The sequence below is a fragment of the Sinohyriopsis cumingii genome, unplaced genomic scaffold (genome assembly GCF_028554795.1).
Source record: "Sinohyriopsis cumingii isolate HCF-2022 unplaced genomic scaffold, ASM2855479v2 utg003875l, whole genome shotgun sequence".
Taxonomy (NCBI): Eukaryota; Metazoa; Mollusca; class Bivalvia; order Unionida; family Unionidae; genus Sinohyriopsis; species Sinohyriopsis cumingii.
Window position 1 is genome coordinate 195648 of NW_028316617.1, and position 17974 is coordinate 213621.

General features: G+C 34.6%; 1 protein-coding gene across 1 annotated transcript in view; it reads left to right on the forward strand.

The window, feature by feature from the left end:
• Positions 1–17974, forward strand: part of LOC149769401 (serine/threonine-protein kinase TBK1-like) — a 67984-nt gene that overhangs the window by 38729 nt on the left and 11281 nt on the right. Inside the window, exons 11-17 of the mRNA XM_089949906.1 lie at positions 288–493; positions 1968–2118; positions 6188–6410; positions 6894–7015; positions 9761–9877; positions 10894–10995; positions 15320–15416. Coding sequence (XP_089806032.1) covers positions 288–493; positions 1968–2118; positions 6188–6410; positions 6894–7015; positions 9761–9877; positions 10894–10995; positions 15320–15416 — 1018 coding nt within the window. The remainder of the gene's footprint in view (positions 1–287; positions 494–1967; positions 2119–6187; positions 6411–6893; positions 7016–9760; positions 9878–10893; positions 10996–15319; positions 15417–17974) is intronic.

Consider the following 17974-nt stretch of genomic DNA (forward strand, 5'->3'; position numbering starts at 1 on the left):
CAGCAACTGTAGCTACCTGGTAGTGGTAAAGGAACATAAGGGAAAGGTTGGGAAGAGTTTCTTCCCTTTGTCTGTGTGGACTTTAGACCAGAATGACAAATTTTTCATCTTTCTAAGATTGCTGGATTGGAGAGGTAGCAGAGTTTATTTCTGACTTGATGTGGTTGGATAAGTATTCTTGGAGAAACATAATTTACTATAAAAAAATTTTTTTTTAAATTGATAATTTATTTTGAAGATTAAGATATCTGGAAGTTTGTCAGTTATGAATATTTCTATAATTTCAGACTGACACAGTTGCAGGAATTTATTGCCATGCAAACAGAGATCCCATCACACAAACAGCTGTTGATATTTGATGGCCTGTTGCTGCAGGAATCAGTGTCTTCTATGAGCCCCATCACCCAATACCCCAAGAGCATTAGCCACACCAATCCAATTTTTGTTTTCAGCACATTAGCAGAAGTGGGCAGGTTCCCCAAACCTATTGTCCGTAAGTATTCTTTGGTGTAGATGCAGAAAATTTTACCAGAATGTTCATTTGATATAAATTTACAAATAGGTTGAAACAAATTGATTATCAAAAAAAAATTATGTTTTAATGCATCAAAAGGTAACTCTGGTTGAAAAAACATGCATCAACACATGTTTTTGTGGCTTTAAACAAAATAAATCACATTTTTTTGGAGAACTTTTTGAAAAGATTTAAAATTTGAAATTAGTGGACAAGGGCAAATGTCTCAAAACATACATCCCATATTACACCTTTATGAGACATCCGTAGGTGGGTAGATTTAATAGTAATTTGTTCATTATGCCATGAACTAATTTTTATGCATATCATTGTTGTAATATTGATAGCATGATGAAAATATTTTTGAATAGAAAATGTTGTGAACTTTATACCTAGGATAAGTTTTCCACAGGTAATGAATGAAAAAGCATCATGATCATTACACAGACACCCTAAAACCACCTGTTTGGTGGATCATGAGTTACATGTTTGAGGAAGTTTGTTTTAAAATCTAATTAAATAAAAATACAGCTGATAGTTAATATTGAACTAAATGAAACTGTTCATCAATCAGTAACATGCCTGTGTTTAGCTAGCTGTGTGCAGGTTTCCAGATTCAGCTGAATGATGAAGGGAAATGTCTGCACACTGGAATAGGTTTCAGTGTCAGCGTGGTATTTGTGGGCATTGTTGGTAATTGGTCAGTTAAGAAAATGAATTTCAGAAAGTATTAGAATCTTATTGATATGTAAATAAAGAAAAGGAAGTTTTTCCTTTTCCGTTTATTTGGTCTTAATTCATTTGTGATTATGAAAGTTATTGATTCATTTGTGTCAGTGAAGATCAATCAGTGGAAATGCACTGTAGGCTGCATTTATTTATCTTTTCTTATTTTAGTTCTTTGGTGAAGTTTTGCATATGGGCTGTTCCATTAAGACATACATAGGACCCAGGGAAGGCATTGTGAAAGTGGGATACTTTCCCATAGAGGCAATTTAGAATTTTCTTACCATTTTAACATGAACTCTGAGAAATCAAAGTAAAAACTGGGTACCATGTATGTTTCAGTGGAACAGCCCTTAACCAAATTTGGAAAAAAAAGAACCATATTTGCCGCTTTAAGCATGGACTTTATCATGTTTATTTCAATCAAAGCATAGGCCACTACCTCTGACTGCTGTGCATATTGCAATCATGGGTTCCAGTGATGGCAGAAACTTGGTAAACATTTTATATAAAAGTTATGTCGGTAAATAGTAACCTTGCTAATCATGACAAAGTACTGGGTAATAGACTTTTTTGGTATCAGGCCAGTCTGAATGATGTAGTGAGTCCAGGAAACTGTTAACATGAAGCTGTAATGGAATACATTCAGCTGTTTGACCTTGGAGAGCATCAGTATACATGTAGTTTATTTAAAATACAGTGTAATAAGACATTTTTTTATTGCCAGCTGAATTTCCCCGAATCACACCTAACATGACATTAGAACATGACTATCCACTGACTAAGATGTGTGCAGCCCTTGGATGCTTTCTGCACAAAGAGGTAGATCTGTACAGTATAAAGCAGGAACTTATGAGACGGGCAGTATATGTTAATGTGTAAGTACAGTAAAACCTGGCCGATAAGATCGTTAGCTGGACTTAGGATAGTTGCTGTTGAAATTGCACCTTTTTTAACATCTTGAAAAAGAATATTTTGGTATTACTGAAGTCAAAACAGTCTTTATAGTTTTGTTCAAGTTTGCTTAGCAGGAGCCAAACATTGCAATCACTTTCGCATTTGCATACCTGTCACTCTGTTCATCTCTACATACAATTTGTCTGTTCATCCATCCAAATTCGACCTCTCTGGTGGCCTAGTGTTTCGAGCATTTGCCTTGGTTGTGGTTTCGAACCCTGGCCAAGTCATACCAAAGACTTATTAAAATGGTGCTAACAGCCGCCTCGCTTGGCACTCAGCATTAAGAGGTTAGCATTAGGACTGGTCAGCCTGGTATGAGAATAATATGACTGGGTGGGGTATCATGTTACATGTCTGCACTATGATGCCTCAGTGCTAGACATCGCTATAAACTGTCACACTGCAAACACTGTAGTGATATGACTGAAATTTATTTAAAGCTACATTAAAAAATTTAAATCACATGCACACACACCATCCAAACTCTAGCTTAAGAAGATTTTAGAGTGAGGTCAGATATTAAGGTTTTTACTTTTTAGGTAAATGCAATTCTGATGATATAAAATGGTTTTATATTGTAATAGCTTGTGAGAAAAATAAATGTGTGTCAGTAGGAGCAAAATTCAAAAGAATGCTAAGAAAAGGGATCGCCGAATCATCCCCATGTTTTTCCTGGTTTAAATTTCTTAACATTTGTACTGCATTCAGTGTCTCTTAGATGTTTCATTTTTCAGACCACTAAGTCATTGGACAAAAGCCATATATTCTACATTTTTTGTATGTTTTTGTGGGGTTTAATGTCATTTTCAGTACATGACAGGCTATAGATTGTGGCTGGTATATTTGGTGGAAGAAGAATCCGGGAAAACCCTGGAAAGAACTGTTGAACCATAATAAACTACTGGCAGGATTTCTCACATATCTGGTTGGTTGAACCAAGACTCAAAAACACATGGACAGTGGTGAGATGTATGAGTGATCTGTAAAGGTGAGCACCTTAGACCACTTGGCTGCCTGAGGACAATATTATGCATTGACTCTGAGTTACTAAATGTTCTACGTGAAAACAAGGCAATAAATAACAAAGGCATTTGCTGAAATGAGGTCTGCTGAAGGAATCATGAAATCAATATAACTGCTAAAGTCAGATGCAGAAAGCAGAATCCTTATATTAAGACCACCAAATAAATTTTCTTAAGAATGTCTGCTGCTGACAGATATGTTTTTCTTGCATAAGTCAGGATAACATTATTATTTCCCTGTTACATAAGTGTCATTTATCAATGCTGAAGTTAAAAGTAAAAAATTTTTAAGTATATTTTTCATTTTTGTGTGTGGAGATAATAGACAATTTTAACTTTCTTTTAAAGATTCTGATGTGTTTGTGTGTGTGTGTATATATATATATATATATATATATATATATATATATATGTGTGTGTGTGTGTGTGTGTGTGTGTGTGTGGATGGAGAGCTACAAAGAAGTGAGAAAATATCCTATTTTCTTGTAGGACTAAGAACTCTTGATGAAAACCCAATGTGGATATGGATGTCCATTGAGGAGTTGCAAAAACAAAGTTGTAAAAAAAATGGATGCCGTAGTGGCTATGTTAGTCACATTGGAATCATTTTCATACTGGACCAACTAGATGTCTTAAGAAGTCTTCTGGTGAAAACTCCATGTTTTTGTTGCTTCCCGTTTATGAGTAGTAGTGATAACAAGATTTTCAAGATGGCTGCCATGGTGGCCATATTGGTTATTATTTTCACTGACAAGACATCATAAGAAATCTTCTGTTAAAAACCCTATGTTGATATGACTTTGCATTCATGAGGAGCAGTGATGAGTTTTTCAAGATGATTGCCATGGTATCCATATTGGATGTTAGATCAGCATCATTTTCACTTTGGACCAAATAGGTGTCGTATGAAGTCTTTTAGTGAAAACCTCATGTTGACGTGACCATTTATTTAGGAGAAGCAATAACAAGATTTTCAAGATACCTACTTAGTGGTCATATTAGATGTCCAATATGCACCATTTTTAGGTAGGACCAATGAGATATCTTAAGAGATCTTGTGAAAACCTCATGTCAGCATGACTTCAGGAGAATAACAATAACAAGATTTTCAATATGGCCACTGTCATGGCCATGTTGGATGTTTGAGCCATACCATTTTCATGTAGGACCAACTAGACCAAGGGATAAATTGTGTGTAAAGTTTCATGGCAGTCATTGATGTGTGTGTTAAGTTTCATGGCAGTCATTAATGTGTGTGTAAAGTTTCATGGCAGTCATTGATGTGTGTGTAAAGTTTCATGGCAGTCATTGATGTGTGTGTTAAGTTTCATGGCAGTCATTGATGTGTGTGTAAAGTTTCATGGCAGTCATTGAAGTAGTTTATATAACAAACTGGTGCTAAAACAATGGACAACAGGCCAACCCATAAACAGTTATCGTATGTGACTATTTGAACTAAAAAGTGACAACATTCTTATGTTAAATAATTAACAGAAAGATCTAAATTCTAAAATACAGAAGAAACTGCATTAGTATCAACCTGAATGACTAGCAGGTTTGACCTTCCACTGGAATGTTCACATAGGGGATGGTCCACTCAAGAATTTGGTTCTGTAATGTATGCACCATACATGCACATTTGGCAGAATTTTCTTACTTTAATAAACCATGTGCAGTGTATTAGACCATTATGTCTTTGTACTGGTTGGACCAGACTCTAATAATTATTCCAAGAATTAGCAGCATGTAGTTCGTCTGTCATGTGTGAAACAAATGTAAAAAATCATTGATGAAGAAATGTCATGAGCAAAAGGGCATTAAGACCCAATTAACAATTTACATTTTCTCATTATTTTATAGGTTATTGTTATCAATTGAAATAATTAGCAAAATAAAACCCTGGTTATGCAAAAAAGTATTCTGCAACTTCAGTTTAACATTTGGCTCCAATCTTATGTTCTAGAGCAGGACAATGAGCCATTTGATTGCTCAGATGTATCCTGTAAATTCCACATTCTTTGTCTCTTTCCTGTTTCACTTTTCTGTCCATAGATGTATTTTATCTATTCTACCCATCAGTCAATAACTGTCTGATCCAGTAACAAAAATTCTTAAGGTGCAGATGTTGAATTGCATTCTGGGAAAATGGAGCAAACATAATTTTAACGATACATAGAAAGTTTATTAAAAATGTGTACTTGCATTTTTCTTCTTAAAAAAGAACTGTTATTGTTTCTAAAACTGTTAATAGTTCATAGCATTTGATCATTTATTAAAAATGTCCCTTTGAAATGGCAAAACTCCTGAATCTACATGTTAAACATGTAGTTTTAATTCATCTTAGTCTATGAATTATTGGATTTTCCAAGAGGAATTATTTTGATAATCCACTTGGATAAATTATCACATTTATTCTTTCACACAAAATGTTTTTGTAACAGATATTGATAACTCTGTGGCTGAAGAATTTTACTTGTTGTTGGTCACTTAGTCAGGATGAAACATGTCAGCCTGTCATGCCAAAGAACCACATTCTGATCCCACTATGAACTTAATGAGCAAAATTTTTTCCCCCAAGTACACGTCATTTCTTCTTTGAATAAAGAAAGAGAATTATGTTATTACAAATATTTTCTGTAAAAATGTACACAATGCACAGCAGAGCATTCACAGTTGACAGCTACCATAATAAACCTACTACCACAAGCTGTTATACACTTTAGCTAGTCAGTATGTTTAAATATCAAATATAAAGAGAAATTGGTTGTTCTAAGTGACTAATTGGTAGATACCATGTCATGGGTACAATATTACAGTGTTTTCACTCTTGGCTTTACCCTCTTTCAAGTACTTAGTAATTATTCACCCACTCACTGAATCACATCATTATTCACTTGATACAAGAAAATGTGTGCGTGCGTTTGACCCATAAGAGACCCTTATCTAATTCTAATTTGTCTTCCAGACATGAACTTTATCATGAATGTGGACATCTAGTTGACTTTAATCAGCACTTGGAGAGGAATTTTAAGACAGTCATTTTCTGGAAGGACAATTTTATGCGAGCAGTGGAAAGAGAGAGGGAAATATTAGAGTTTATTCCAAACTTGAGCATTAGAGACGACAGCTCAGAACTCTTGGATTTTGAGAGTAAGACAAAGATTTATTGTGAAGAAAGAGAAAAGGAGGTGAGAATTAAAATAAAATGTCAGTTATCTCATCTAACTAATATACATGGGTCTTTTCTGAAGAAAATTTATAATTTGTATAAACAATAGTAATACCATATATACATTTTCTCAATGATTTGCGAGTGACCGTACCCATATGTAGATTTCATTTTAAAATGTCATTTTCTTCTGTCAGCATTTCTACTTTTATAATGATGATAACAAATAATTTTGAAGATTTAGAAATTGATACTAATCACATTCAAAGACATGACCTAAAATGATCCATCCTTGTTGAATTGAGGACCATTTCCCAGTAGGAGTCATTTCCATAAATTTATGTATAAATGAAAGTCATTTTTAGCAAATAAGCATTGAAAATGATACCCACAAAATCTGTAAATTCATAGTATATTTTGTAGGAACTGTCTGAGTTCAGCTTTTGAACTCTTTTATCCCACATAATGTTTCCTGTTCAGATTTTACCTGTTAAATTTCCAGATAAGAAAAATGAAGGATGACACAAAGAAAAACTTGGAAACTCTACAGAAGGAGCAACTCAAAGATAAGCAGTTGCTAAAAAGTTGGAGTGATGATTTGGGGTGCAGTAAGGAGGACAGATGGTAAGTTAATACTTTAATACATTTTTTATCTCTTCTTAGTCATGGACCAGAAGAGATGATGAGAGTACCTGTTGTTCATCTTACATTGTACATCTGTCCATTAGCACAAGTTTGTTATTGCTAATCTTCCTAAACCATCAAACTTTACACACTCATTCGTCTAGTCAGTCCTAAATGACAAGAGTGCTGTGCAGACATCAGATATGGCCATGACAGCAGCTATAATGAAAATCTTGTTACTGCTACTTCTTCTGACTGGATAGTCATTTCATCATAAGTTAATGGCAGCCCAAAAACATTTGAACTCATTAGAAGTGAGACCCATGCATATTAATGAAATGATCTTGCATCTGATTGACTGATTTTGTTACCACTCTGGAGACTGTATATCTGATACATTTTTGTTCAAATTTGGTAAAGAGGCTCAAATCATCAAAATATTGGCAAGATCTATGCATATTAATGAAGTAATTTTGCATCTGAATGGTTCTTGCCAACTTGTTACTGTATTTACCGGCCTATAAATCGATGCAAAGTACAAGTCAAATTCACTAATTTTGTAAATTTTTCATTCTTCATCCATATATAAGTCAATTTGGAGTATATAAGTCAATATTTAGTAACTTCCTTTTTCATGAATATTAATGGTATCACTGTATGATATTCCATATTACCGGAATCATGAAATTGCATCACCGATGCTATCATGCTTATGATTTTAATCCTGTAACAGAGAGTGCTTTAGACCACTTGGCCACTCGAGGCCCTGTGTTCTTCTGAATGTTGAGTTTAAAGACCCAATGAAAAATGAGCCACATGTGATAAAAACCCACTTCTTTTTCTTACAGTTGCTTTTCAAATGATCAACAAAGGCTATTTGATAATTCAACTTCATTAATGTAATAAAATATTGTGGATTTTGTATTTATTCGTTTTAAAACCTTTTTAAAAAAGGAAAGCTTTTTATTTTGTTTCATTGCATATGTATCTGCACAGTGTTTGGATGTTGTCAGTTTCACAGTGTTTGGATGTTGTCAGTTTCACAGTGTTTGGATGTTGTCAGTTTCACAGTGTTTGGATGATGTCAGTTTCACAGTGTTTAGATGTTGTCAGTTTCACAGTGTTTGTATGTCAGTTTCACTTGCTGCCTCAAATCAAGATGAGAATTGAGAGAAAAAAAGAAAGCAAAAAGTATTTAAATATTAATAAAAGTTGAATGATAATGAGTTGAGCTATGAAATTTAGATTTAATGCTTATTTATACTGATCCTTCATTAATGGTAAACTGCTGTTAAATTACTTGCATGAAAAAAGGTTGTGGTTATTTTATTCTCTGCAAGTCTTTGTGATTTCAGATTTAACCAAAACTACAGTCCATCTGAATGTAACGTCTTCCATTTATACTTCTAATTACTGGTCAGAAATTTTCTTGTTAAAATTTAAGCTCACGCTTAACTGATTTTCTGACCAAAAATACGTCAGTCAAGCCACCTGGTACACACAAACATCCAATCTCTCAGACATTTTTTCATGGGGGATCAAACTTGAATATTGTCACTCTCACTGTCAAAACATGCTGATGATAGATAGTGGTGTAAGTAAAGGTCATATATAGATGTGCTTCAGTAACCAGTTGGCTTTATGGTGTTGGCTTCTTTGTTCGTTTGAGAACCTGGACAAAAGCACATTCTGAGAGATCTTGACAATGGTTTGATTTGTGTATATACTGTCAGTAAGATTGTTTTAACTGTTCAAGAGACCATCCTTTGTTGTTGGCATAATTTTGTTTATCTTGTATTCTTTTTTTGATCTCTCTAGAGGTTAATTCACAAAATTAAAATGCACATAAATATGTAGACTTTGTTATGCATATCCAGAAATTTAAGTACTAATGAAATATCCCACCCACCCCCCATGAAAATGTATACTCACACAAATAAATGAAAGTGCACTAAGTTGCAGTGACAGAACTAATAATGTAAATAATTTTCATAGGTATATGCCCTTGCCCATTGTTAGAAGGCTGGGCTTTTATTGATTGGCTCTACAGTGAGGGACCTTTATCTTTTAGCTACTGGTCATAGATCTGGGAGCATATGGTATGGTCTATTGTCCACCATCAGTCCATCTCTTAGCACTAGTTTGTGATCGCTATTACAAAACTGCTTTCTAGGATTGCCATGAAAGTGTATATACACATTCCTCCCAAGTTCTAGCTGGTCCACAATGAGAATATTGCAGTTTGTACATCCAATTTGGCCACCACGGTGGCCATCTTGAAAATCTTGTAATGGCTACTACTCCTGATTGGATCATCATATCAACATGGGATTTTCACAAGAAGACTTATTATGATGTCCTGATGGTCCTTAATGAAGATGGTTCCAATCTGACAGCCAGTATGTCCAGTACAGCAGCTAATTTCAAAACCTTGTTGATACTGAAGAATATCATAGATGGTTTGAAGACTCCGCACATATCAGGAAATGTTTTTGGTCAGTAGAATGTCAGTCCCTTTGATGGACTCTGAGTGTCTGTTTCTGAACATATCAAATTTGACTTGTTAATCTAACAGGTTTAAAGGAATATTTGTATTTATGAAAAGCTTTACTCTGTAATGTTGCAAGAGGATGTGCGTGCGAGCACGTGTCTGTGTTGGAGGAAAAGTAACTGGTATAGAATATGTTGATTTTTATTGCTATTATTGATGAAAGAATAATAAGCCTGAATTTTTTTTTCTTCCAGTGTATCAAAAGTTGGGGTAATCCTTGAATCAGTTTTGCGGATTAAAAATCAGTTTCAAGAGGATCGCAAGAAGGCATCACTAAACTTTAATGAGGAGCAGATTCATAAATATGATAAGTAAGTGGATATTCATTTCATCTGAAATAAAGATTACAGTATATTGCAAGACGTTTATTATGGCTTTCAGCTTCTGTCAAGCCATGGACAACATATAAACGTCACTTGATCAGCAATGACAGCAACAGTGGCAACAGTTTTGTTTTGTCTGTTAAGTATCTGTGTTCAAGATTGCATTTGGATTTTTGATAGACAGTTACTTTTCAGGTACATCACAGTATAGTTCAGAGGTCATGGTGAGATGATGCATTCAGTAGAATCATTGTAGATTTTATTTATTAGTATTTTGAAGCAAAGGTGATTGTGAATAATATCATGCCACTAATTTCAAATACCATTGCCTTTTTGTTATTCTGTTACATGATTCATATTATATGCTTGCACTTCAGTTGATTGTTTCACATTTTTGATCATTGTTTTCTGCTCTTTAATTTATAACCTTGTTGAGAACACGGGATGAAACTCAATGTATTTATATCTGTACGTCATCACTAGTCCTCAAGGTCAAGATCAGGCATTAGTATGTTAGTCATACTGTCCCCTCTCTTTTAAGAGCTGTTTAAGATAACTGAGTTGCTTGTCTTGCTGATAATTATCACAGAAACCTCTGATAATTATCATAGAAACCACTGATAAGAAACCACTGATAATTATCATAGAAACCACTGACAAGTATCATAGAAACCACTGATAATTATCACAGAAACCACTGATAATTATCATAGAAACCACTGATAAGAAACCACTGATAATTATCATAGAAACCACTGACAATTATCCTAGAAACCACTGATAATTATCATAGAAACCACTGATAAGAAACCACTGATAATTATCATAGAAACCACTGATAATTATCATAGAAACCACATACAACTTCATTGTCACTGGTGGATTGTTGCTACCTACAACATCTTGATGGGATGTTAGGTAGTGTTTTTAGTATTTTTCTGTCCATGAGATATCATGCCATATAAACTTTCAGAATCATTTCTTTTCTTTTTTTAAAAAATCAGAAACAAGTTAGCAGAGATGTGTACGCAGCTGAGGTCCCTGTTCATGGATCACTGTCATTCAAATGCCAAAAAGCAGTTTGAGGAGTTCCAGAACTGGTATAGGTAGGTTTTAGAGCTACCTTTCAGTAGTGAATACACTTCGTTAGCTGGTGTTGACCGAGTCCCACTGTAGTTGTGCTACACACATTAGACTTATATTACAGAAACAAAAGTAGTCTTCATCAGTTCAGTATAGCCCTTCCCTTGAAAATGAAATATTATTGCCTTTGGTTGACAACTTTAGACATGATCTCTGTTAACATTATTCTTTAAATCTAAAATAAAGCACAGAAAATTAAACTGAATGTCCCAAACCTTTTTCAGCAAAAGACTTCCTTTTAATAAAACAGATTTTAGAGTGTCTGTTTGAAGAATAACATGAGTTCATGTAGTCATGCCAAGCAATGGCATTGGCATCCTGCCCCTCATGGTTAAAGTTTTGAAGCAGTTGTTTTTTATGTCTGTATCTCCTTTATTCATCATTCTTGGTGGTGGGTTTTGGGTGGAATAACGATATCTATAAGTATTTATAGGTTACTGCATTTGTATGGGAAAATATAAACATGTTTTTTTTGGGAATACTGCACAACATTAGGAGTGGAGTATTACCCATAGAAAGCAAGTTCATATTTTCCCATACAAATGTAGTAACCTTTTTATTATATACTCATTTCGCTTTTCTGCCCAAGACTAACAGACTACAAGAAAAAAGTAATTAAATTTATGCTGGATTCCAAAGTAAATACAGAACTGTTGGGTCAACACACAGTAACATTATTAAGGCACACATATCATCTCCCAGAGATCTTTGAATGTGGTAGCTTATCACACTCTCGGTCATTCTTTAAAAAAAAAAAATCTCATATTGGTCTACTGAAAATTTATTGTCATATTGTCAAAGATAATGCAGTGAAACAACTTTAATATCCAGTTGGTCTGGAATGGAGGAACTTTGTTTTTCTGTCAATCCAACTAAGTTCTGCTTTAAATTTTTAGTTGTGTTGGATTTATTTGCTGGGTCAGTTCCGTATGATTTACATGTGACTGGATACACTGGCTTGATGCAGCTGCACATATGTTTCTGTTCTGTCATTGATTGTTTGGAATCACAAGTCAGGAAAAATATGATTTCTTTTAATTCAAGATGCTCGAAAAACACACAGGATTAAATATTGTTCACTTGGAAAATCACATTCATGCCATTTCTCAGTGTGATAAGGAGGATGTGATTTCTGTTAGAAATGTAGTCAAAACAATTTTGTGGTGTGAGTCAGTTTTGGAACCCATGTAATTCTCATTAGCAGAAATAACTAAAATGTACATTTTGAGGAAATTCAAGATTTAAAAATGGTAAGTGTATTTATTGCCATTGTTACTACCAGCCAAAGATGACATGTGTCACTTACCTGGTCTTTGTTGGAAGGACCCCAGCTATTTAGATCACATGTATGACTTGTATGGCTACTACAAATCCAAGCATTTTTTTCAAAAAGTAAAATGGGAAAAATTGCAAAGCAGTTACATTGTGACAGCCTGTTTCACCACCAGAAATAAAGTTTTTTCGTCATCTTTGTTTATTGGCCCTGAGGTTCCTGGTTTTCTACCCAAACCCACTTTCTTCAGGTGCTTTTTTTCTCTGAATTTAGTGTTTTGACTGACCTGGAAAAATTGAACATCTCTAAGTGAGATGAGATATCCCTTTGCCTTAATGTGCCTTCCTTTGCTATTTGTATAGGTTACTGAGATTACTGCTCATAGTCTGAACCGTTCGATTTGTGAATAGTTATTTATATTTCTTCTAAATAACTGTTTAAATGATCATTATGGTAATTTCAATACTGCATGTCACATTTTTGTTGTGGACGTTGGGGGATCATGTTAAATCACTTGCTTGGTTGAAGGTTTCTTTTGTGACTCAGTGAACTCATCCACATCATCAGCATTGTCATCTCTACTTTCAACTGGACCAAACAGTTTGTTCGGTTCATCCACAGACGAATCTAATAAATCAAAAGCTACATGAGCATACCTCACTGTTTGCTTGCAATCAAATGTAGTTTCTAACCTGATACTATTTTTAGACACATATCTCATGCAAAATGAAGAGTGCAGTGTGGAAAAATAATGCACGATTCTGACAATGTAAAGTCAATGGAGAAATATATGAGTATATAATAAATCAGTATATTATTCAAGAATATATCACATTTTAACTCCAAGTGTGGTTTTATGGTCTTTAAATGAATATGCAGGGACTTAATTCAGATTAAATTTGTAGAATAAATTCTCATTTATATATATATATATATATATATATATATATATATATATATATATATATATATATATATATATATATATATATATATATATATATATATGATGTTAATTTTCCTTACATCACCAAATTACAATGTGTATTCCTATCAGGGCTGTCACTTATTAATAATGATTACAGTGATTATGTTCCAACTTGACTGAAGGATGCGGTGGGGTTTTGGGAGTGAGTTAGAGTTCAGGAACTATAGTCTGACTCTACATCCCTGTTTTTTTGTACCCCCCTACTGATTTAAAAAACGAAAACGTTTAATGTGATAAAAAGTGCACAGAACTAAGTCAATTGAATCATTGATTTATAATTTCTAACCTGACTGTGACCAGAATGGCACTAATGCTGGCATCCCTTGCATCCTTTCATGCTATATGGACCTTCCATACTAACATGGCACCATATTGCATACACTATAGGCAAGTTTATTTCCGTCAGACAACATAATGACGTAGTTCATCCTGTTCGGCATCCATTATGTTGAGAGTTTGGAATTATATCCCTTTGCACACATGAACATAGAAATTAAACCTCTTGTTAAATCCACGTGAAAAGCAAATTTGTTGTTGTCTTTATTTTCCTTTGCTTGATTTGACATTGTAAATTTCGAAAAGCAGACGACTACTGTATGTTTATCTGTAGTCGTGACACACCCAATTGAGGAAAATGGACTTGTCCAGGAACTGGAAATGGATCCGAGCATGTCTGTCTATTACATCGAAAACTTCTGTTAAGCATGAAACGTGCAGACGATCACGGTTTTAGCGCCACTCTACTCACAGTCAGGTTAGAAACTATAAATCAGTGAATGAATTGACTAAGTTCCTTGCACTCTTTTATCACATTAAAGGTTTCCATTATTTAAATCGGTAGGTGGGTACAAACAAACGGGTTTGTATTGTCAGACTATAGAACATATTTAGAGTTTTGAATGAAGGACACTGCTACTTAGTTATTGAGACTTTAATCACATGATCATGGAACTTTATATATGGAAGTATTACGAGAAGTATTATGCTGCCATATTAAATTCTGTTTCTTCGACCTACTTTCCATTCTTACTTTTTGACATTATCTTAATAACTGTCAGTTATACAGTTCTGTGGTAATTTTGTTAAAAAATATTAATTGATATTACAGTCTTGAATGTAAGGATTAGATTGGCTTGATTTAATGTTTTACAGCACATTGTCTTAAACATGTTTTTTTAGTGCCAAGGCAATTAGAGTAATGTTCATGTCCTTGGACACATCATGGCAGGCATCCAAGGCTTATCCATTTGTAGGATATTTGAAGCCACAACCTCTCTTTTGAGAGTCCCTCATGTGAAGTACTGAGCCACAGCGGCTTCTGCCACCATTAGTCACTTTGTCATACAGAAAGGTGTACCACTGAGGCTGAAGAAAAGTCAAGAACTAGAGTACAGCAGTGGATTTATACTGGGTTTGTTAATGCATACTGTAAATCAACCATTAATGTCTTCAGATCATTAAATTCAAGACATATCCAAATGATAATTATTATGTATAAGCAGCAAAGAAGCCACTGCCATTATCAGTTATTTTGAAAGCATTATGTTAACCAGAACAAAAGAGCAGTGCATGAAATGATTAAAGTATTACTTTTCTTGCCATACCTGTAGTTTCCAAGGCTGTGGTGTAAAGAGTTTTTGAGCATCTCACGCTTTATTTTAGAAATGAAAGATATGTGCTTTTCCCATTCCCATGTATGCACAAGGGAAAGACAGCTTTTTGTAATGTTTGAGACTCAGCTTGTCCTGATGAATTTACCTGTTACCCAGGTGAATGAGGAACAACAGATTATTCCACTCTGACAGGGTCATAGATCTATTAGGAAGCAGTTTACACTGGTTTCACTAAAAAAAACTAATGTATCCGTTTATTCATTCAATATAACAAGACACTATGGGAAGGTAAGCTATTTCACTCCAGTAGAAAGTAATATAGGGAAAAGAGATTTGAAATGGTATTTGACTATTATTATGGACTAATATTAATTCTTATGAATGTCTTCTACCTTTTTTTAAATATTTTTCAGGCTTGCATTGAAATGGAGAAATTCGAGAGATGATATTGAGAAGGACATGGTAAATCTGTTTGAAAAGATGGAAGTGTTCATTGGGAAATTAAATGAGGTAAGTTAACTGCATCATCAAACAGTTTCCTTTTTCTAAATTGTTTTAAGTTCACAGGTGAAAGATAACCATGCTACCTGTGTAAATTTTATGACGTGCAATATGGGTCTTTCTTGGGACCTGCAGGCACACGTTGTAAAGTGTATAGGTGACTGTCTTGGTTAGACACTTGACATGGGAATTTAAGAGAGCAAACAAATGCACAGACAGTATGCAGATTCACTTTTAGCATCACTGCCAATTCGGCATCAGTTGATGACTTCCTGTTAATGGTGCCTTTGAAGGCAATTAGTTCAGCAACATCAGCTTCTGGGATTGGGTATGATGCTATAACAACAGCAGAGATTCCCTCAAATGTATCTCTTTTTTTTTCTTTTTCTTCCTGCCTATTGCATGCAAGTGTTCTATCCATAGTTGTTGAACCTGCACACCAGGCTCATATTAAAGAAACCTTAAGAAAAAGAGAATTCTCAGAACAAATAGTGGACAGAATCACTCAGGGAAGAAGGCTTACCACACGAAGTGTAGAGCTTCTTTCATTTGTGCAAACATAAGCATAGCCCTCCATTAAGACCCGTTCTATGACAAATAGCTTACTTCCTCCATTTTTTTTCAAAGACAAAAAAATTAGACCTCTTCACTATCAAAGACTAGTATTCCACAGTCTTGGACATCATGGAAGAAAAGACAGGCCAAAACAAAGACCATTCTTGATTTGATTTAACTGAAAGCTTTTGACCCAGTGTCCAACATGGAATATTCTATGGATTTTGAGATGTTGGAATAATATGTTTTGAACGTGTGTCTAAAGCTTATTTGACTCTTATCTTTCCCTCAAAACCTGCTTCTAAGTTGTTCTAGCTATAGTAGACAGAATCAGTTACATAAATCCTTGCCAACAATCTATCCACAGTTTTGTCAGAATGGTTCAGTTTAACTCCAGAAAAGTTCCTGCTTTAGATGCCAGGAATTGGGTCTCACTCCAAGGGAAGCAGTCTTTCAATATGCAGCCTCTTTCCTTTTTTGGACACATGGAGACTCCATATGGCATTGAAGTGGTACCTGAAGTGAAAAATCCTATTAGGAGATTGAGATCTTGTTCCTACCACAAAAAGAAGGAAAGGATGATATCTGAACTGAAGCACTATCCTCCTGGGTCATAAGTAATTAACCCAAGACCAAATGAATTGTTTTCACATGTCAGGGTTATCCACTTGTCTCATATATAATTAACTCAAGACCAAATGAATTGTTTGCACATATCAGGGTTAACCACTCTTCTCACAAGTAACTAACCCAAGACCAAATGAATTGTTTTCACATATCAGGGTTAACCACTCTTCTCACAAGTAACTAACCCAAGACCAAATGAATTGTTTGCACATATCAGGGTTATCCACTTGTCTCATATATAATTAACTGAAGACCAAATTAATTGTATGCACATATCAGGGTTAACCACTCTTCTCACAAGTAACTAACCCAAGACCAAATGAATTGTTTGCTCGTATGAACTCATGAGGTTAGGGTGATTGCCACTAGCATCTGAGTCAGCAAAGCACTGATTTGACAAAGTGAAACTTTGGCAGAACTTATCATCTTCGTGAAAAATGTTATTTTGGAGGGGATGTATCCCAAAGACAGTACCTATGAGCTGTGGAAGATTGTACATAACAACCATAAAGAACAGTTTCCCAACTTGTTCCAGTTGGCTAAGCTAGCTACGTATATGCCCCATCAGACAGCAGACTGTGAAATGGGGATTTCAGCTCAGTACAGTATTAACCCTAAGGCACATCTTAAGATCATAAGCAATCAGAAGAAGAATGTTTATAAAACTAGAGGAGACAATCAGTAAAAATATTTTGATTTCAGTAGAGCTTAAATAGTGGAGCAGGAAGAAAGAGAGATAGATACTGAAGTGTTAGGTTAATATTTAACTATGCATGTTTCCACCTCCCCCTCCTTTTTTTTCCTACTCTCCCCTTATTATTTTATAAAGTGATGGGAGCTCACCCCTTTCGATAAAATCCTGGCATCATCTCTGATTTTCGAGATTTTACCTCAGAGACCTTCATCCTTTCAGTTTCATCATCACATGGTTACTCTTATTCTGCTGGAGGGAAATTTTTTTTCAGTTATCATCTGTACATATCCATATGCTAAATTTTCTTCAGTTACCATCTGTACATATCCATATGCTAAATTTTCTTCAGTTACCATCTGTACATATCCATATGCTAAATTTTCTTCACTTACCATCTGTACATATCCATATGCTAAATTTTCTTCAATTACCATCTGTACATATCCATATGCTAAATTTTCTTCAATTACCATCTGTACATATCCATATGCTAAATTTTCTTCAATTACCAGCTGTACATATCCATATGCTAAATTTTCTTCAATTACCAGCTGTACATATCCATATGCTAAATTTTCTTCAATTACCAGCTGTACATATCCATATGCTAACCATAGCCCATTATGTAAAATGAGATTGGAAGCTGCTTCTTGTACTTTGGGAACTAGAGAGAGGTCTACTCTGGAGTAAG